General features: G+C 43.5%; 2 protein-coding genes and 1 non-coding gene across 4 annotated transcripts in view; all 3 read left to right on the top strand.

Annotated features, from left to right (window-relative positions):
• Positions 1 to 10,817, top strand: part of UTP4 (UTP4 small subunit processome component) — a 34,680-nt gene extending 23,863 nt beyond the window's left edge. For both annotated transcript variants that reach the window (XM_035024895.1, XM_035024894.1), the window contains 6 exons: positions 54 to 210; positions 3,180 to 3,286; positions 4,228 to 4,323; positions 6,645 to 6,830; positions 8,388 to 8,498; positions 10,608 to 10,817. In XM_035024895.1, the coding sequence (XP_034880786.1) occupies positions 54 to 210; positions 3,180 to 3,286; positions 4,228 to 4,323; positions 6,645 to 6,830; positions 8,388 to 8,498; positions 10,608 to 10,724 (774 nt within the window). In that variant the 3' untranslated portion in view covers positions 10,725 to 10,817. The remainder of the gene's footprint in view (positions 1 to 53; positions 211 to 3,179; positions 3,287 to 4,227; positions 4,324 to 6,644; positions 6,831 to 8,387; positions 8,499 to 10,607) is intronic.
• On the top strand, positions 5,920 to 5,981 carry LOC118023909. Its single transcript, XR_004682931.1, has one exon. It is a non-coding gene; the product is annotated as a U7 small nuclear RNA (small nuclear RNA).
• Positions 10,818 to 19,092: 8,275 nt separating the features above from the next.
• Positions 19,093 to 20,715, top strand: part of SNTB2 (syntrophin beta 2) — a 106,469-nt gene continuing 104,846 nt past the window's right edge. Inside the window, exon 1 of the mRNA XM_035024892.1 lies at positions 19,093 to 19,672. Coding sequence (XP_034880783.1) covers positions 19,093 to 19,672 — 580 coding nt within the window. The remainder of the gene's footprint in view (positions 19,673 to 20,715) is intronic.

The raw sequence follows: 20,715 nt of genomic DNA, 5'->3' as shown, positions 1-20,715 counted from the left end.
TCTAGGTCTCACTTCTCTCTCTTACTGGTTTTCTTCTACTGGCTCACCCCAAGGTTTCCAAAATGCCAGCGTTCCTTCGCTCTGCTCTTCAGATTTTGTTTTCTGAAGATTCAACAAAACTCTTCGTGGCATCAAATCAAGGGTCTCTACATGCCATTCGGCTATTGGAAGGAAGCTTCAAGCACCTGCATACTTTCCAGCCTCAGTCAGGTGGGAACTTGGTAACTGGCCAAGAAGGAGAGTTGTCAGTCTCTGATGTATCTTTTTTTTTCTTTACTTTTAAACCTCATTCGTTGTTGGGGTTCCCTAATGCTCTTCTCTACCTTGCAAATACTCACATGTTTGCGATTTAAAGTAGGAGGAGATATCTGGCAAGTGAAAACGCTTGATGAGATCTGAAATGTTCCTTACACCTACTCTTTTCTCACTGGGTTTTTGATTCCTTATTTGGGGCCAGAAGTTTCATCACCCTTCTTAGAGTTTTGTTAGCAGAGCAAGAAGAAAGTTAAAATCATCTGTAATCCTGACACCCAGAAATAACTACCATTAATATTTTTGTGTATTTCTGATATGTGTTTATAAATAGGTATTTTTTGGACATGTTAATTTTTTCATTGGTTGTTATTTTATTTTTTTGAAGATTTTATTTATTTATTTGCACAAGCAGGGGGTGAGAGAAGCAGGCTTCCTGCTGAGCAGGGAGCCCAATGCAGGACTCGATCCCAGGCCCCTGGCATCATGACCTGAGCCAAAGGCAGACACTTAACCGACTGAGCCACCCAGGCACCCCTTATTTTATTTTATTTATTTATTTATTTTTAAATATTTTATTTATTTGAGAGAGAGAGAGAGAATGAGCAGGGGGAGGGGCAGAGGGAGAAGCAGATTCCCTGCTGAGCAGGGAGCCAGACATGGGGCTTGATCCCAGGACCCTGGAATCATGACCTGAGCTGAAGGCAGATGCTTAACCGACTGAGCCACCCAGGTGCCCTGTATTTTATTTTTTTAAATAAAGATTTATTTTATTATTTCTTTGAGAGAGAAGAGAGAGCACAAGCAGGAGGGGCAGAGGGAGAGGAAGAGAGAATCTCAAGCCGACTGCGCTGATCGTAGAACCCAACGTGGGGTCAGTCTCATTACCCTGAGATCATGACCTGAGCCAAAACCAAAAGTTGGAGGGTTAACCGACTGCACCCCCCAACAAGTGCTCCTGGTGGTTGGTCTTGGGGTTTTTTTGTTGTGGTGTTTTGTTTTGTTTTTGAGAGAATACAAGCATGGAGAGGGACAAAGTGACTCCCTGCTGAATAAGGAGCCCGACTGGGCTGGATCCCAGGACTCTGAGATCTTGACCTGAGCCTAAGTCAGATGCTTAATCAAATAGCCACCCAGGCACGCCCTCCCTTCCCCCGCCCCGGGTGTAAAATTAAAGATGAACTTATAGATGCAGTTGCATTACTTGTCATATAAAGTTCATGACTGAATTTCTAATGTTCTTTGAGAGCATGAGTATGCTGCATGACTCAGTAACTGTGTATAGCTGAGTTCATGATTGAGAACTTGGTACCCAGTACTTCTCATGGGCTTTTTTGCTTCTCCCTTGCCCTGGATTATAGCAACTTCACTGTCATTTAGACCCCATCAGCCTAGAAAATCAACTCTTAAACTCTCACTGTTCCTAAGCTGTTCCAGAAGCATATAAGAAAAGAAACCAACAGGTTAAGAGTTAGATAAAATAAGTGACAATGTATATTGAGTACCTGTATATGTTTTTATTAAAAAATGTAGACTCTGGGGGCTCCTGGGTGGCTCAGTCGTTAAGCATCTGCCTGTGGCTCAGGTCATGATCACAGGGTCCTGGGATCGAGCCCCACATAGGGCTTCCTGCTCAGTGGGAAGCCTGCTTCTCCATCTCTCACTCCCCTTGCTTGTGTTCCTTCTCTCGCTGTGTCTCTCTCTGTCAAATAAATAAATAAAATCTTTAAAAAAAGAAAATATGTAGACTCTGTATTTTGTATTTAGCACCCCTTAAAATTAGGCTCTGCATTACAGATAGCACTTTATTTGTTCTTCCTCTCTCATCTCTTGTCCTCTTATAGTCAGGCTGGTTTCTTCATAGCCCCCAAACTTGTGTATTCCAGTCCTTTTCACTTAGCTCACATTGTTCTCTCTCCTTTTCTACCCACATCACCCATCCTTAAGCACCTGGCATATGTCTTGTTATAAAGCCTTTTCATCGTTTGGGGGTATTGTGTGCAGCACATGTTTTGGCATGAAACCTTGCAGTTTGATTTTTAACCCACATGAGTCTTCATTTTGCCAGATTGGTTTAAAATCCCTTGATGACAAAGATGGCCCACATGTACAACAGGTACCCAATAAATTAAGGAGATGCCGCAAGCCTGTTGAACTAGCTGTTTGTCCTTAACTTTGATTAAAAATCATTTGGTAGGGGCACCTGAGTGGTGCAGTTAGTTGAGTGTGTGACTCTTGGCTTCAGCTCAAGATCATGATCTTAGGGTTGTGGGATTGAGCCCCACGTCAGGCTCCATGGTCAGCGCACACTCTACTTAAGACTTCCTCTCCCTCCACCACCCCCCGACCCTGTGCACTTGCTTGCACTGTCTCTCTCAAATAAATAAATTAAAAAAAAAAAAAAAAAAGGAGTTTGAAACAACTAAAATACTTCAGGTAGCTGCTACCTTGATTCTCCATTCCTGTAGTAGGCAGTGTCTCACTCAGGCTTGAGCAAGTGATGCCTTCAGGTTTATCTCTGGCTCCTCTTTACATGAAGGATGGCTAATGAAATGAAAATAGTAGACTGATGTCTAGAACTTATTTGCAGAACTATCAAATTATCCAGTCGTGATTTAAAAGTCTTACTGTGGGACACCTGGGTGGCTCAGTCAGTTAAGCGTCTGCCTTCGGCTCAGGTCATGATTCCAGGGGCTCCTGGGATCGAGTCCCGCATCGGGCTCCTTGCTCAGTGGAGAGCCTGCTTCTCCCTTTGCCTGCTGCTCCCCCTGCTTATACTCTGTCTCTCTCTCTCTGTCAAATAAATAAATAAAATCTTGAAAAAGTAATAATAAAGTAAAAGTCTTACTAGCTTTTGCCATCATCTCAGGCCAAGGCTGGATGTGGACGCTGAATTCAGAGACTTAACTGTTACTCTGTCTGCACAGGGACGGTGGAGTCCATGTGTCTTTTGGCAGTCAGTCCAGATGGGAATTGGCTAGCTGCATCAGGGACCAGTGCTGGAGTCCATGTGTACAACATAAAACATCTGAAGGTGAGCATGGGGTTTAAGTAGTAGGAAACAGCAGGAAGTTAACAGTTAACAAGACTCAAGGCAGATTGGTATGACCCGGCAAATTATTACGCTCTCTTTTTTTTCTAAACTTTAAGAATTTTTCCGGTTTTGTTTGGAGCCCCAAAACTGTAATCTGCAACATTAAAATCAGTGGGAACAGTGAAATTTGAAATTAAGGATTTATGGGTGATGAATTCACATCCAGGTTATTTCTATATTATGGGGAAGAAAATTCTGATTTACCCAGATGAATAGTGGCAGTTAGTAACAATTTCCTTTAATAGCTTGCCTTGTAATCTCAAGGTATGTTTAAATTAAACAGAAGTTTGACAGAGGAATAGGAAAAGTACTTTTCACTAATTAGTATTGATCTTGTCATTCACACACTGAATTACTAATGATCCTTTACAAGTTTTCATCTTCATTATAAAAACTTGCAATAAGCATCAAGCGTTTATAGAACAGTACCAAACTGCAACATTTAATGAGTTTGCTTATTAACTGTATAACTTAATCTTTATGACATTATGGCAGAAGCATGTACTGCTCTTTGAGCCTTGCCTGGCATTTAAGAGTGTCCCTGTGTAGTAGTGCACATGTCTTGGAACTGCATTAGTTTCTTTTAAATCTAGTGTAGAGCTATATAGATTGCTTGATGAATGACATATTTGTGAGCAATTCATACAGATGTAGAGATAGTAACAAAAGCTTTACTCTGAAGTTTTCTGCAAATGCTGTCAGTTTTGTAAGCAGTTAAACGTGTTTTTGTTTTTAATTAAGGTTTATTGTTTGGGGGTACTACCTGATGTTTTTAGGAACTTCCATAGAACTCCTGTTTAAAAACAACAGACCTAGACCATCCAGTCTTTCCTGAGAGAAGTTATATAGAGTTGTCTTTTGTGTCTGTTATTTATTCCCAGCTTCACTGCACCGTACCTTCCTATAATTTCCCTGTGACTGCTCTGGCCATTGCCCCCAATACCAACAACCTTGTCATTGCTCATTCTGACCAGCAGGTAAGAGATTCCAGTGCTTTCTAATTCCTTTCTGTTGGATAGTAACTAAGAAGCTAAGATAATGACAATTATGGAGGAGCTTTTGTTTGAAAATACTGGATGATATGCAGGTGGTTTTCTCCTGTGTGAAGTAAAGTTTCCATGTATAGCCTGGGTATATTATAGGCCAGTAATATCCTTTGGCTTGTTGGGCACAATGGAATGATGAAGTTCTGAGATTACAGAGTAAAGAGGTACAGGAAGGAGGAAGAATTTTGAAGTATTCATTTTACTGATTGTTTTTAGACTACTAGAGATGACAATGGACCAGGTGTTAGACTGGATATGGGATGGAATAAGATCTTGAGGTTGGAAGTGACTAAAAGATCGTGTAATTTGGGGCATCAGTCATTAAGTGTCTGCCTTCAGCTCAGGTCATGATCCCAGGGTCCTGGGATCAAGCCCCGCATCGGGCTCCCTGCTCCACGGGAAGCCTGCTTCTCCCTCTCCCACTCCCCTTGCTTGTGTTCCCTCTCTCGCTGTGTCTCTGTCAAATAAATAAATAAAATCTTTAAAAAAAGATCATGTAATTTGCCTTCACTTTTACAGATAAGGAAATTAGGTCCTAGTGAAATCTGTTACCTGTAATGGAGGTCACAGTTACCAAAATGAGTACTTAGTGCTTTTTCCGTACCAGGTTGTAAGAAGATCTTTAAAATATCTGAGTTACAGATATTGTGAAATGGGACACATTGTGTGAAATGACCAATACTTATATATCCTTATCTGTAAAATGGGCATAATACCTTCCTCACTGAGCTGTTGGAAAGATTGTGATCTGAGAAGCACATTTAAGTAGATGGCTGGGCAAATGATGCTTGCTACTTTGATAAGCAGTTTTTATACTAATGTATGCACACACATAAATGTTCTATCCAGAAAATGAAATCTCTGATTTTGGTTTCATGGGTTTGTGTCCTTGACCCAAAACTGAAAGATTAGTGAAGCCATATCCTTGTCTTTGTCACACATAATGTCCACCTGATGTCCTTTTCTGGCATTTGGTCCCTTAGGTATTCAGTCATTACACCTGGTGGGAAATTTTTTGTACCCGTTAGATTAGCAAAGATCTGTAGAGTTGATAATAGGAAATGCTGTGAGGATATAGGGAAACACCACTTGGTACACTGAATAAATTAGTATGACCCCTTTAGAGGACACTTTGAGATACATTTAAAAAAAATTAAATCCACATAATCTTTGAATCAGAAGCTCCAATTTTAAGAGTTCTCCTTGGGTGCCTAGGTGGCACAGTCGGTTAAATGTCCAGTCTCGGGGTCGTGGGATTGAGCCCTGTGTCGGACTCTGTGCTCACTGTGGAGTCTGCTTGGGGTTCTCTCTCCCACTGCACCTCCTGCTTGTGTGTGCACACATGTGTTTTCTCTCTCTCTCTCTCTCTCTCTTCCCCCTCTCTAAAATAAATAAAAAAATCTTTAAGAAGAAAAAGAAGAGTTCTTCCTGTAGATGTATGAGTGGTGCAGAAAGACAGAGATAATAATCATTGCAGGTTTGTAGCAGTAAAAGATTGGAAATAAGTGTCTGTTAAACAGACTAGATAAGTGTTACAGCTCTTTTAGAATTTGTCTAGCAGGTTTTTTGGTTCTCACCGGAAGACCCCCTAAAAAAAAACCAACAAGACTAGATAAGTAAATCATGGTACATCCAAAAAGTGAATGGATTATTATATGTTCTTTAAGGGGGCAAGAGTGATATATAGCTACAGTTACTGATACATGGGTCAGTCTCCGTGACATAATGCTAAATAAAAAATGCAGCATGCAGAATAGCATGTATTGTATGCATAAAAGATCTGAAAAGATGTAAGTAAGAAATAGACTGCTCTTGTCTTGGGGAAGAGAGATGTCAAGATGACAGGGTGACCTTTCACTATAAATCTTTCTGTGTTAACTTAATTGTTTATGTTCTATAATTTACCTTAAAATTTTTTTACTTAAAAATAGCAGGGGCACCTGGGTGGCTCAGTCGTTAAGCGTCTGCCTTCGGCTCGGGTCGTGGTCCCAGGGTCCTGGGATCGAGCCCCACATCGGGCTTCTGGCTCAGCGGGAAGCCTGCTTCTCCCTCTCCCACTCCCCCTGCTTGTGTTCCCTCTCTCCCTGTGTCTCTGTCAAATAAATAAAATCTTTAAAAAAAAAGTAGAAAGCATAAGGCTGACTATGATACAGTCAGGGTTTGTATAGATATTTTTTGGTAAGGAATAAGAGATACATTCCAGTTTTTCTGGGTACCAGCCTGCATTTCTTGTGTACCATATCCTTTTTCAGGTATTTGAGTACAGTATCCCGGACAAGCAGTATACAGAGTGGAGCCGGACCATCCAGAAGCAGGGCTTTCATTACCTTTGGCTGCAGAGGGATACTCCCATCACACACATCAGTTTTCATCCCAAGAGACCAATGCACATCCTTCTCCATGATGCATACATGTTCTGCATCATCGACAAGTCATTGGTAAGTTCCTCACCACTACCATTTTGTGCTCACACTGACTTTTCTGTACTTAGGGATTTTCAAGTTCTAAAGCAATAAGTACAAAGAGAAAGGAGGATCAGAATAAAATTTCCTGACCTGTTATTTGGAGGAGAGGAATTTTTGTTTTGCAAATTTCCTCATTTTCATTCCTAGGCCCCTGAGGCTCCCAGGGTAGGGGCAGGCCTTTGTATCCTGGTTTTTGCTGATTTGAGGATTTCTCTGCTTTGCCTGTGAACATAAAAACTTAAATAGGAAAGTGATTAGGTCAGTATTCAGAAGGTAACCCTCATGGAGAATACCATTGATTTGGCTGAATCACTTTCACCTTTGCACCTTGGGGTGACTGAATAACATGGTTTTATTATTAAAGGAGACACAGGCTGAGGTTTTAACCACTTTTCCCCCTTGCCTGAAAATGCTGAAACAGTATCTGTAAGCTTGAAGAGTTGGTCTTAATGTCTTGAAAAAAGTCCAGCCTGGGGTGCCTGGGTGGCTCAGTCTGCTTTCGGCTCAGCGGGGAGTTTACTTCTGCCCCTCCCTTCAAATAAATAAAATCTTAAAAAAAAAGAAAAAAAAATTCCATTCTTCATGGCTGTGATTTAGGTGGGATGTGAGCATCTTTTTCAGTTCTAGATTCTAGCCTCTACCAGCTGCTGTTTTGATTCACCGCAATTTCCCTGTCTTCTCTGGGCAGGTAGTTGTTTCCTAGGAGCAGTATTAGCTGTGGCCATGCCTGTAATGCACTTTGGGCTTAGATTACAACCAACCCGCAGGGCTTTGGTCTATCTGTGAGGGTGGGGGTGGAAGGAACTGAGGGGAAAGCAGCAGATGGGTCTCAAGGAGGTGGGCATGATGTGTCATTGGAACTCATCTCGCAGGCCCTGTGTCCTCTGGGCGTGGGAAACAGAGCTGGCTGACAAGCGCCTTCTGCAGGATGAGTGATACAGGAAGGGCCCCTCCCACTCACTTGCCTCTTTGTAACTCAGCCCAGGGCTGTCCATATTTTTTTGTCATGCATTGGTGATAAGTCCATCACTTCCTCATGCTGGGCAGAGCTATTTCCCAAGGAAGTCAGAGATGAAATATCACTTGCTTGGCCAGAGGCCATTTTTCAAGGTGTCAGTGAGATCAGTGGGGGTGGTTTGTGTTTCGGTTTTGGCCTGGGGAGAACTTTAGTCACTTGGCCTGTCTGTGATCTGGTTGGGGGAATAGTCTAGAAAGCAGAGCCGCATGGGCTAAGTTCCTGCACATGCCAGTTTGTTCCTGTCTCACAAAGTATTACTGACAAGACTGGCCAGAAGCCCCAGCTGGGCCCTTTGATCTTGCTGGACTAGAGTACCACGCTTTTTGCTTCATACTCCTGTCCTCTACAGTATAGCTGGAAAAGTGGCTACGGCTTTCTTCCTGAAGTAAGGAAAGTCATGTCTAATATGATGGTTGAAAGGGTGGTGTTTGCCTGAAAAATCACTATAGTCCTTTGTTCTGGAAAAGTCCAATAAAAATAACGATTTAAACAGTATGTCTTTGTCTTTTTAGCCTCTTCCAAATGACAAAACCTTACTCTACAATCCACTTCCTCCCACGAACGAATCAGATGTTATCAGGAGGCGTACCGCCCATGCCTTTAAAATTTCTAAGATATATAAGGTAAAACATCTTACATTATATTCTAGATGGTTCCTTGGGATATTATCAAAATGTAACAAGCTCCATAATAGGCAGACAAGAGCACCTTCATTTTATATTCAGAAAACCTGGTTTGGGTAGACAGGTCCCTTTCTGAGGATGTCTGTTCCTATGTTTGCATTTCATTATTCTTGCTTAAGTATATTAGAGGCATGTACATCATACTTACCCAAAATGAAATACATAGGTAGTGAGAAATTATGTTGGAGCTTGGGTGGTATCTTTGTGTCGAAGCTGGCCTTTAAATGTGACTTCTAATTGGAGAATGTTCCACAAGATAAATTTCAAGCAAGTGGAAGTCACTGAATTTATTGTGACTTCCCTTTCTGGGCTAAGCTTTTCACTGTATATGAAATAAATATTCATTAAGCTTATGATACTACAAGCTATTTGTGCCAACTTGGAAGTTCCATATTCATGCTTTTCAGATTAGAGTTCCTTGGGTGTCCTGGAATATTTTCTCAGGGGTCTGTAAGAATTTTATTTTTTTTTAAAGAGGGACATCTGTAAATTATTTAAGTATGATTAGTTTCTTACTGCATTTGTAGCTTGCTGTTTTCCAAGAATTCAGGCTCCAAAGCCATTGGTTAACACTGATTCCTAAGAAATTAGAGAACAAATGTTCTGTATAGAAAAACATGAAAAATCTTGTTGAAATCTTTTATTACTGAATTCAGTTAAAAGTTGCCAACCTTTGGGTGCCTGAATGGCTCAGTCGGAAGAGCATGTGACTCTTGATCTCAGGATTGTGAGTTTGAGCCCCACATTGAGTATAAGGATTTAAAAAAAAAAAAAACTTTAAAAAGATAAGTTTTGGGGCGCCTGGGTAAAGCGTCTGCCTTTGGCTCGGGTCATGATCCCGGAGTCCTGGGATCGAGCCCCACATCGGGCTCCCTGCTCCTCGGGAAGCCTGTGTCTCCCTCTCCCACTTCCCCTGCTTGTGTTCCCTCTCTCGCTGTGTCTCTCTCTGTCAAATAAATAAATAAAAATCTTTAAATTAATTAAAAAAGGAAGATAAGTTTCTAACCTTGGGGCACCTGGCTGGCTTAGTCACTAGAGCATATATACGACCCCTGATTTCAAGGTCATGTGTTTGAGCCCCATGTTGGGTGTAGAGATTTTTTTTTTTAAAGATTTTATTTATTTATTTGTGACAGAGAGAATGAGAGACAGCATGAGAGGGAGGAGGGTCAGAGGGAGAAGCAGACTCCCTGCCGAGCAGGGAGCCCGATGCGGGACTCGATCCTGGGACTCCAGGATCATGACCTGAGCCGAAGGCAGTCGCTTAACCAACTGAGCCACCCAGGCGCCCTAGAGATTTTTTTTTTTTAAGTAAGCTCCACACCCAGCGTGGAGCCTGAACTCACAACCCTGAGATAAAGAGTCAGATGCTCAACCGACTCAGCCTCCCAGGCGCCCCAAGATTACTTTAGATAGATAGATAGAGGAGGAATAATAAATAATAAATTAAAAAAAAAAAAAACCCTCCCAATCTGACCAACCATTTTGAGTCCTAGGGAAGGAAGATTGTCAGAAATTTGATGCCTTCGGGCGCCTGGGTGGCTCAGTTGGTTAAGCTACTGCCTTCGGCTCAGGTCATGATCCTGGAGTCCCGAGATCGAGTCCCGCATCGGGCTCCCTGCTCAGCGGGGAGCCTGCTTCTCCCTCTGACCTTCCCCCCTCTCATGTGCTCTCTCATTCTCTCTCTCTCAAATAAATAAATAAAATCTTTAAAAAAAAGAAAAAGAAATTTGATGCCTTCAGGGGCGCCTGGGTGGCTCAGTCGTTAAGCATCTGCCTTCGGCTCGGGTCATGATCCCAGGGTGCTGCGATTGAGCCCCAGATTGGGCTCTCTGCTCAGCGGGAAGCCTGCTTCTCCCTCTCCCACTCCCCCTGCTTGTGTCCCCTCTCTCTCTCTCTGTCAAGATAAATAAATAAAAATTCTAAAAAAAAAAAAAGAAATTTGATCCCTTCAGCCTTGAACTAAGCTGACTGTTTAGCTCTAGTCCGTCTGTTCAGGACTGGCCCTGGAGCCTAATTCCTGGTAGAGTCATTATCATCTCTCTACAGCCTCTGCTCTTCATGGATCTTTTGGATGAAAGAACACTGGTTGCAGTAGAACGGCCCCTGGATGACATCATCGCTCAGCTTCCACCACCCATCAAAAAGAAGAAATTTGGGACCTAAAATAGGGCACTGTCTGTGTCCTTCCTTGAACTGTCTGCCCTGTTTGTTTTCACAAATCATGATAATAAAACAAAGTTATTCTTTAGGACTAGTCATTATGAATGTTATCTTCCAAAATAATGGACAGTAACTTCCCTTCATTGACTGCAGTGAATGGAAACTCCAAGGTATTTGTAGTTGGGATAATGTTCCAAGTAGGTACAAATTCATCCAACTTTGTCAGGGTCCTGTTGTTTAGACCACAGTCTCAGGGGGGATAAAAGATGGTACTTCTCTTCCCTCACACATGCCTGAGGCTTCAGAGGACTGATGACCTTCACTGTCTGCCAGCCTCCTGCCTGCAGCCAGTGCAGAGGCTTGGGGACCTGCCCACCACTGCCCTAGAGGGCAGGCGAACTGTGCTTGTTCACTCAAGATAGCCTCACTACCAGTAGTGATCATAAGCCTTGTTTCAAGGAAGAATTTTAACTGCAGTGCTCCGTCTCAAAAACTGATGCCTTTGGCCTCTGGCACTCAGCTCTTTAAGGGAAAAAAATCTGGCTGTGGGTTATCAGTCTCATTAACCATCTTTCACCTGATAAATAAATACATATAGTGATATATATAACATGCTATATTTTATGTTTTTTATATATATATATGCCAGTTTCAAAGATTAAACACTGGGCAAGGATTTTGTTAACAGTAGGAATGGAGGATAGAGCCAGAAAGCCTGCCATCTATTTTACGTTTTCTTTTACTTGCTTTGACGTTGTTATTCCCATGGGTGTTATCAGCTGACTAGTTTTAATGTGATCTTTTAAATTAGAAGGTGAAGAACTCTAGTTAACCTGAACCAAGCAGATCGATTTCTTTCCCATCTCAGTGAATGTATTGTGTTGCATGCCTGTGGAAACCCAGTATGTGTGGTTTTGTTTGTTTTTGGGATGCGGAGAAGGATATGAGTTCTGATGACATCATGAGTAAAATGCTGGCAAAAAAACATTTTTTGCTAAGATGAACCCATCCTCCAGTCTGGAAAGGGCAAATAAAAAGTGAGAATTTAAGGTAGATACGTGGGAAGAGAATTAACAGAGAGGTAATAAGAGAGAACTTTATAACATAAAGGACAGCCTGTTTCAGGTTTGCTAGGAGGGAACAGGTAAAACAAGGTTTATAGTGGATGCTACTTCTTTGCTTTGCCTGTTAACCTTTCTTTTACGGTAATATGAGTTGTTTATTTTTTAACAAGAGAAAATCACATCTAATAGCATATATATAGGGAATCCACATAGGCATGGACATTCCTATAATAGGAGTACTTTAAACAACTGCAGCTTTTTGGGCCCTCTGTGTAAAATAATTTTCCTTTCTTCTTACTTGAATAAATTTCCTTAGTGAGGCATATTTTCCCGGTCTGCATTAGTGTGGACTATTACAACTTTTCAGTAGATTGTAAGATCCTTCCCTTCCTAAGAAATGTTTTAGGGCTTCTTTTGCATGGTTGAAACCAAAGTTCAAGTTACTGATCTTCATTGCATATGACCAGAGGGAGGCTAGGATGCCTTAAATATTAACTCGCTTTTCACTGTCTGAAGAGCTACAAAATCAGAGTCTTTATTAACTGGATTCTAGTTTAAGACTTGATTTACTTAAACATATTCTGAAACCTTGTGAATTATGGTGTAATTCTGACCGAAAAGGCTCACAGATCATGAGTGAAGAAGTAAAAGTTTTGAAAGTAGAAAGCATTCCTTTGCAGCATTTCCAGCCAGTGATTTGGATTTCCATAAATGGTATGGGAAGTCAGATCTTTGAGCCTTGAAATTCTTCCTAAGTAGAGGAACTTTGAATACAAATGAAGCAGAAACTGATTGGGGCAAGTTAGAGAAATTGGGGGAAGGGAAGGCAAAGCAGTATTAAATGAGAGGAACACTTCAGTGCATGTGTTCCAGGGTGATTTTACTTTTAGGGATCTGTGTAACCTAGAAGCAGCATGTTTGTGGTCCGGGTATTTTGCAGACTATGGCTCCTACCTGGATTCTACAGAAATATTTTGATCTGAGACTGCCTAGGAAAGGTCTTTTTTGCTAACCTGACTCAAATGCTTTAAAAATTCACTTTTCTCATATAGTAGTTGGTAATCTGATCTCTGAATGGATAATGTACCATGTACCCTGGAGATGACAGTAATTTAGAGAGAAACTAAAATCTTGGAATACTGGAAGCAAGAGACCTAGCTTGGTACTTTTTAAGCATGAAAACTTTATTTATTTAAATGGGACATTATTCTGAACCATAATATATGATACAGATAAAAGTGGAGCTGTTCTGACTGTTGCTGGGGTTAGGGGTAGAGGAAACAGATTTGTGAAAGAAACCATGTGCCTCTGGCCTCATTTTTATGCTCATGGAAATGGAGACCAAGAGGGGATGTTATTTTTCCCATGGTCACACAACAGTTCATGAGAGGCCAAGCGGCATTCTTACATTTGTTTCCCCTACTGTCTCTTGGTTGTAGGACCCAGTTGTAAATGTGAATAGCAGGCATGATATACCACGGATTTTCCATCTCAGGCTGCAAAGAAGGTGCTTAAGCATTTCTCGCTCTGGATGAGCACTTGATTTAGCTATAAGACTGTGTTTTGTGGGTAGTCTTGTGTGTAAATCGTACAGTGTTGTAATGAACAGCCTAGTACATCATGGGGTAATGCTCCTGTGGGGGTGTTTTCTCCGGGGAGTAGAATTGCTAGTTCATCTTTCACTTTTCATTGCCCTTTGGATTGGCTGTGTTTCTATCCATGGTGTTTGAAAGTACTCATTTTCTTACACTCTGCTAGTGTAGAGGTAGACTTTAGTTGTAGCCCATCTAATGAAAAAATCTCTCATTTTGTCTGTATTAAAGATATTGCTCAATTTTTTTTATGTGTTTTGGCTGTTGAGCTAACTGTAAATTGCATATTCATAACCTCTTTTCCTTTTTTTCCTAATGTGTTGATTTTTTTCATAGTCCAAGGTATTTTCAGATATAGATCAGCTCTGTCCAATAAACTGTCTGTGGTGGTGGAAATGTTCTGTATCTGTGCTGTACAGTAAGATAGTTACTAGCCACATGTGACTGCAGAGCACTTAAAATGCAGCTCTTGCAACAAAGGAAATGGAACTTTAAATTTTATTTTAATTTAAATAGCTGCATGTGGCTAGTGACTTTCGCATGTGGACAGCAAAGATATGCATATTAAGTCTTAGCTTTATGTCAGTCCTGTCTTTAGGAAGTTACAGGACTTAATACTCAACGTACATTTATTAGTGCCTACTATCTGCTGAGCACCAACAACAGGTGAAAGGTGATCTCAGCTCTCAAGAACTTCACAGCCTCGTTGGGAAAAGGAACAAGTAAATCAATGAGGCTACATTAGGGATGAGCACAGATAAGGGGCACCTCACCAGCAGAGTTAGCAGTTGGAATTGGGTGGTAATGATCAAGGGGAAAGGGGGAAGAAAAGCATTCCTAAATCGTTCTCAGTACAAAAGCCAGAAGCAAGAGAGAGCATAACCTATCCCGCTAGTTCCACAACCCTATCTCCAGATACACTCAGATTCTGAGATACTATGGGTTAGATTTCAACCTATACATTTTGAGGGGACACAATTCAGCCCATTAAGGACTCCATGGAAGGGCTCTTGGGGCTTTGTGAGCCCCCAAACTGAATACTTTGCATAAGTGAGCATTTGTCTGAGACGTGCCCACAGCATGCAACGGATTCTCAAAGGGGTCTGATCCCTCCAATGGCCTGTAATTGCATTAACCGACTCAGGAGGAAGTTGAAGCTATGGGACGAAAGGCCTAAAAACACTGTGTGCATCAATAAATATGATTTGGGGTTTAATGCCCTGTGAAAGAAGAGAGGTGAAGCTGACTGCCAGACTCCCAAGTCTTATGGTGAAGCACTGAAAATTCTGTTGGAACTGGTAATGAAGGAAAAGGGATTTTTATTTGGGGACTTTATCTGAATTTCATGGCAAAGTGTGTGATTTCCATGACTGTCAATAAAAAACACTGGTGATTTTCCATAACTAAGTGGATTCAATGAAACTAACCTTCTGCTTAGTATGTCCTTGCTAATATTTTCCTAAAAAGAAAGTCACAGAGCTACAAAACTGTCACCAGCTGCTTCTCATTAGGAATGTGGTTAGCAGATGTGGGTTTTCTAGTCCTAATGCATGAAATAGTTAATCCATTTTTGTGGGTTGCAGATAGTGATTTATCTTGGTGGGGTGAATTTTCAAATGTGCTTGCATCAGCTAAAGGATATATTCACCTTTCCCTCTTTCACTTCATGTTTGTGCTAGAAAGAAAAATACGTTTTAGGATCTTTCTCCTGGAAGGCAATGGAGTACTGCCCTTTGAAAGGGACAATTGATCTCACTGTCTTCTAACTGGGAAAGAGTCACGCATGGATAAATTTTCAAAGTTGGATGTTGGATTGGTTATCTTACAAGCTTCATTCTTCCTTTGGTCTCTTCTTTAGTAGTAATTGAGCAGCTCTTGTGTTTGTTCCTCTGGCATCAGGCCCTCTTTGTGGTGGTGACCTTCAGGCTTGCTAAGGGCTGCAATTTTGCCTGGGGCCCTCCTTCCTTATGAAATTACACAACACTCAAACCTTGGAACAAACCCCAGATCCACTAATTCTTTCCTTTGACGGACTCTTGGCAATACCTACTCCCTTTCAGCCGAAATGTAGCTTTATACAAGATCTGTTTGTCACCGAAATTAATTTGGCCATTTGCCTTTTAAGCCTGGAATCAAATGGTATTACGTCAGACTCATTCCTAGATAAAGTATAGACTCTTAAGCTTGAGACTTTCTACCAAAGGTAGAAAATACCTGCTGCAGGTGAACAGGTAATAATAGCAGGTACTTTTTATGGAACTCTTTCAGGGTGGCAGGTACAGTGCTGCTAAACACTTCCCATAGGACATCCCAGTTAACCCTCACAGCCATCCTTAGAGGTAGAAGGCATCTGAATTTTTCCGAATAAGAAATTGAGGCTCATGACCTCAGCCCCTTTCCTCTTGTCATATAGTATAGTAAATAGCCAAACTACAATTTGAGTCCTGTTCTTAATTACCATGCTATATTATATACCTACTATGAGGGAGAAGGGGAGGGGGAAGACCATTGGGTTTTGAGAGAGCATAGAATCAGAGCCTAAGTCATAGAATTCTAGGAAATTATGGAACTGAGAGCTAATCCAACCCCCTCATTTTAAAGGAGTAATAAAAAAATAGGGGCACCTGGGTGGCTCAGTCATTTGGGCGTCCTACTGGTTTTAGCTCAGGTCAGGATCTCAGGGTTGGTGAGATAGAGCCCTGCATTGGGCTCTGAGCTCAGCGGGAAGTCTGCTAGAGATTCTCTCTCCCCCTCTCCCTCTGCCCCTCCCCCATATGTGCTCGCTCTCTCAAATTAATAAATCAATCTTTAAAAAAAATAAAGTAATAAAAAATAAAGTAGCAATGATCCCTGCCTTGTTCTGAGAAACAGTAAGATAACAGCTTGAGCAGAGAATACATATTGGTAGGTGAGAGGAATGAAAGGTTATTAGGAATTACCTCAGCCATTTCCTTTTTTAGAGGTAGATAAAATAACATGCCTGTTCAGAGAATTATCTAAGCTTGTCTCTCTGTCCCTAAGAAACTGTGGAAACAGATGTGTACTCTTTTTATTTCAGATTTCATTATCCACAGTAAGTAGATTTCCACTGACTACTTGAGATTTCCTGGATTGTAATTTTCACTCTGCAAGGAACCAGTAACCTTCAGAGGGATTATTTGAAATGACTACAGCACAGAAGGCACTGAATTTCAATCAATCACATGTTTAATGAGTTCTTCTCGGCAAGGCAGTATTTTTGGAATAGTGGGGGACAAAAAGAAGTCAATGGGTGGTCCCTGCCCGCCTGTGTTTTATAACCTACTTGGGCAAAACAGGCAGGCATAGAATAAAATTGTTCAAAGGAAAAATCCCAGCAAATTGGGTAGACAGGGAAGCCTGGGATGAGATCTTGCTATGTAAGAAAGTGGTTGAGAGGGGCAGGAGGTGTTTGGAAGGATGGCCTCAGTGGGGAACGTGCAAGGCATCACACTGACTGAATGTGGCTGATATGAACGTAGTGATGAGAGAGAACGGTGAAAATTAGAGTCTGATGGAGGACCTTGTAAAAACAGCTCAATAAATTGGGGATTTTTCACTAATATATTTAAAAATAATCTTTTAAGTAAAAACTCCCAAGTAACCCAAATAGCAACCTCCATTACCTTCTCTCCTCCTAGAGTTAAATACCTAGAATTATGTCACATAACTTGCTATCTTATGTAAGTGCCCTTGCTATTTAGTTGGAAGATCTACGACTTCCTCCAACTCTGTTGATCAAAAAGTTCTTGATACTTCTGGAAAGAATTTCCAGCACTTCCCTTTTGCTAATAAAGATGTCGTCAAGTGCCCTACCTCTGGATGATTATGGACATAAAAGTGTTCAAAATAGTGCTTATACTCGAAGGAATCAGCTGCCAAGTTCTCTCTAATAAGGAGAAATTTCACATAACTCAGGCCTCTGGGGGCTCACGCCTCAGCTGGAGCAAAGCCAGGAACATCTGTGACTGCAGATGCACTTGGTTGGGCACATCGGGACCTGCTGGAACAGGGAGCTGGCTTCATTGCAATTGATTTAGGAGAGGATTGGAGGGTTGAGCTTCTGCTGACATTTGCAGCTTGGAAAATCCTGCTCCCCTAATTGCAAAGAGGATTCTGCGGTAATGATTTTTTTGGTAAGAACTTTTCTCATTTTGAATTCTTTCTTCATTTGGGCTCTGGATACTTTCCAGTCTCCATTTTTATTGTTTTAACTCCTGGTATAGGAGGCTCTTTGAATGTTCCTGCCCACACACGAATGTGCATTCATAGAGAAGTGCATGGACATGGCTCACGAGCTTCAACATGTACTTCATGAGCAAGCAGGTATCCAGACCCTTTTACAGGAATTGGTGCACATTCATTCCCTCTGCTTGCAGCCCCACTCCGCACAAGTGAAAACATGGGGATTTCGCTTTTACTGCTGAAGAAAAGTTAGAGGGCACCTTGACCTCATGTTTTTGCTGAGATCTCTGTCAGCAGTGTGATTTCTGGACCCTCATTTTTGAGGTTTGAGGTATGTAGTAAAGCCCTGGACCAGGAGGCTGGGAGACCCGAGTTTTTTCTCCTTCCTCACTGTGGACTTTGGGCCAGAGTCTTTGGCATTCTGGGCCTCAGTTTCCTCAGTTCTCCCAGCCCATGAAGCTGGAAGTGGGTGGATTGCAACACTCATGCCTTTGGATAAAAGCCACTGCAGGGTCTGCAGTGTGCATACAATTTCTGGGGATACCCATCAACATTTGCCCCAACAACTGGCCATGACCTCCAGGATAAAAAAGTTAGATCTACGAATCCAAGTCCGAACTCTTCCATGTTAGATGATAAGAGGCTTTTCACACTCCTTTCCTGCCACCTCCACTGACCCTATGCTGTGTTCACATTGGAATTCTGACATCTTCCTAAGTAACCATCATTCTGTAAATATCTATGAGGCCTACCTATTGTAGCTGCAGAGCTGAAGAAGCAATGGTCCCCTCACTCCAGGCAAGTGAACAGGTGATTACAAAGCAGAGTAACAAATACCTGCATTCATGTCTCTGGACCTTTGCTTATGCAATTCTCTCTGCTCACCTACTCACCTTCCATTGTCCCCTCTGTGAAGCTGACCCCAGGCCCAACCGAAGGTTTCTTTTACTCTGCTCTGAGGGCGTATTCTACATGTCACTTAACCGCATAGTATCGCCTCAGGTTGGTTGGTTCTCGGTTCTCCTCCGCCACTAGACCGCCAGCTCTTAATTGTGGTACGTTTTATTCAGCTCATCTCCAGGCATCGAAAGGAGCACAGGGCTGAGCACTTAGTAAATACATAATGAACCAGTCAATGCAGGAGTGAACGTGCAACCAAGCCTTGCAGGCTTGCAAAGTGCTTCTTGAGGCTGATTTTGTTTTCCGTACCGGGGCTGCTCGAACTGCGCGGTAGAGGTCAGGAGTTTCGGGGGTGGCCATCGGAGACCAACCGAAGGAGAACGTGAGACGGAGCCCTCACGGCGCCCGCGCTGCCCAAACCCAGCGAGCATCAAGGGACTGGCCTGAAGACGCGCAACGACTTAACCTCCCGGAAGCTGCTTCGCCCGCCACTCCCCGCCCCTCCGGACGACGGGCGTGGCCTCTCATGAATAATGAAAGACTGCGGGCGGGTAGGGGCAGGACCCGCCCCCTCGGGCGGGAAGGGGGAAGCGCCGAGGCTGCCTGACTGGAATGAGGGTAGCTGCGGCGACTGCGGCGGCGGGAGCGGGGCCGGCCATGGCGGTGTGGACGCGGGCCACCAAAGCGGGGCTGGTGGAGCTGCTCCTGAGGGAGCGCTGGGTCCGTGTGGTGGCCGAGCTCAGCGGGGAGAGCCTAAGCCTCACGGGCGACGCTGCGGCGGCTGAGCCCGAGCCGGCTCTGGGGCCGGCAGCGGCTGCCTTCAACGGCCTCCCGAACGGCGGCGGCGCCGGCGACTCGCTCCCGGGGAGCCCCAGCCGCGGCCTGGGTCCCCCGAGCCCGCCCGCGCCGCCGCGGGGCCCGGCGGGCGAGGCGGGCGCGTCGCCGCCCGTGCGCCGGGTGCGGGTAGTGAAGCAGGAGGCGGGCGGCCTGGGCATCAGCATCAAGGGCGGCCGCGAGAACCGGATGCCGATCCTCATCTCCAAGATCTTCCCGGGGCTGGCGGCCGACCAGAGCCGGGCGTTGCGGCTGGGCGACGCCATCCTGTCGGTGAACGGCACCGACCTGCGCCAGGCCACCCACGACCAGGCCGTGCAGGCGCTGAAGCGCGCGGGCAAGGAGGTGCTGCTGGAGGGTGAGCGGGGCCGGCGGGCGGCGGGGCGGCGGGGCGGCGGGGCGGCGGGCGGCGCTGGGCTGGCGGGCGCTCACTTTGTTTTTACCATCCTGGTCCCCTTTGCGGAGAGAGTCCGTTCCCTCCCCCTCCGCGTCCTCGGCTTCCCCGCGCCGGTGGCCCGGCTCTCCCTTGGACCCTGCCCACTGGGGCTTTGAGTGTGGAAAAAACTGATGCTTCTTGCAGGGAAAGTTGGCTTTCAGTCCCTAGGGAAGACTCGGTTGAGATTTAGTAAAAAGCTGCAGCGCTTGAAGCCCCGCCTCTTCAAGATAAGCTGACACTAAGAACTAGAGGGATACTGACGGGCTCGAGTCCTGGAGGTCTCGCTTTGCCTCCTGCGAAATGCCGGCTTGGCGCCCTCTTCACTCACATCTGGCTCCCCCGGGCGAGAGAGGGTCTGTTTAAAAAACAAACAAACAAACAAACAAAAAAACCACCCACACCGATGCCAGTGGTATGTTTGGGCAAACCACCGAAACTACTGGTTAATTTATGGGAATTTAACCCACCATTGACTCTCGACGATAACCAGAAGAGATCATAGCACTTCATCGAAGCCAGAAAGCTGAGACAGCAAGTCTGTGTGGCTAATGAGCCTTGTTTAACAGAGGAGGCTCACGTGTTTGAACATTTACTGCCAACTAGAGTTTTGCCCCTTTTGCAAGAGACTGGTGCCAGCTTCCTAGCATTCAGAGGCGTGCTCCTTCAAGGCTTTGAATGAAGCCTGAAATGTTAAATCTCAAGATATGGTTGAATAGCCACTATTATTATTTGCTTTAAGTACCTACGTGATCTGTAATCTGGATCTTTTGTGATGAATTTATGGAAGGCAAAAGTAAATCTCCTTTCCGTGAAGTACTCATGCATGTTGGAGGTGGTAGAGTATTGTCAAGGTGATCTGAAAAGCCAGAAATTTTTGAGCGAATGCCTTTCTCTCACGGGTGATTCAGTCATTCAAGAAGGAAGCATTTATTACTGGCTGTTTAGAAGAAGATATAAAAGATAAT

Source organism: Mirounga leonina, unplaced genomic scaffold (assembly GCF_011800145.1).
Source record: "Mirounga leonina isolate KUSES-001 unplaced genomic scaffold, KU_Mleo_1.0 Mir_180, whole genome shotgun sequence".
Classification (NCBI taxonomy): domain Eukaryota; kingdom Metazoa; phylum Chordata; class Mammalia; order Carnivora; family Phocidae; genus Mirounga; species Mirounga leonina.
This window is presented reverse-complemented; position numbering and strand designations above follow the sequence as displayed.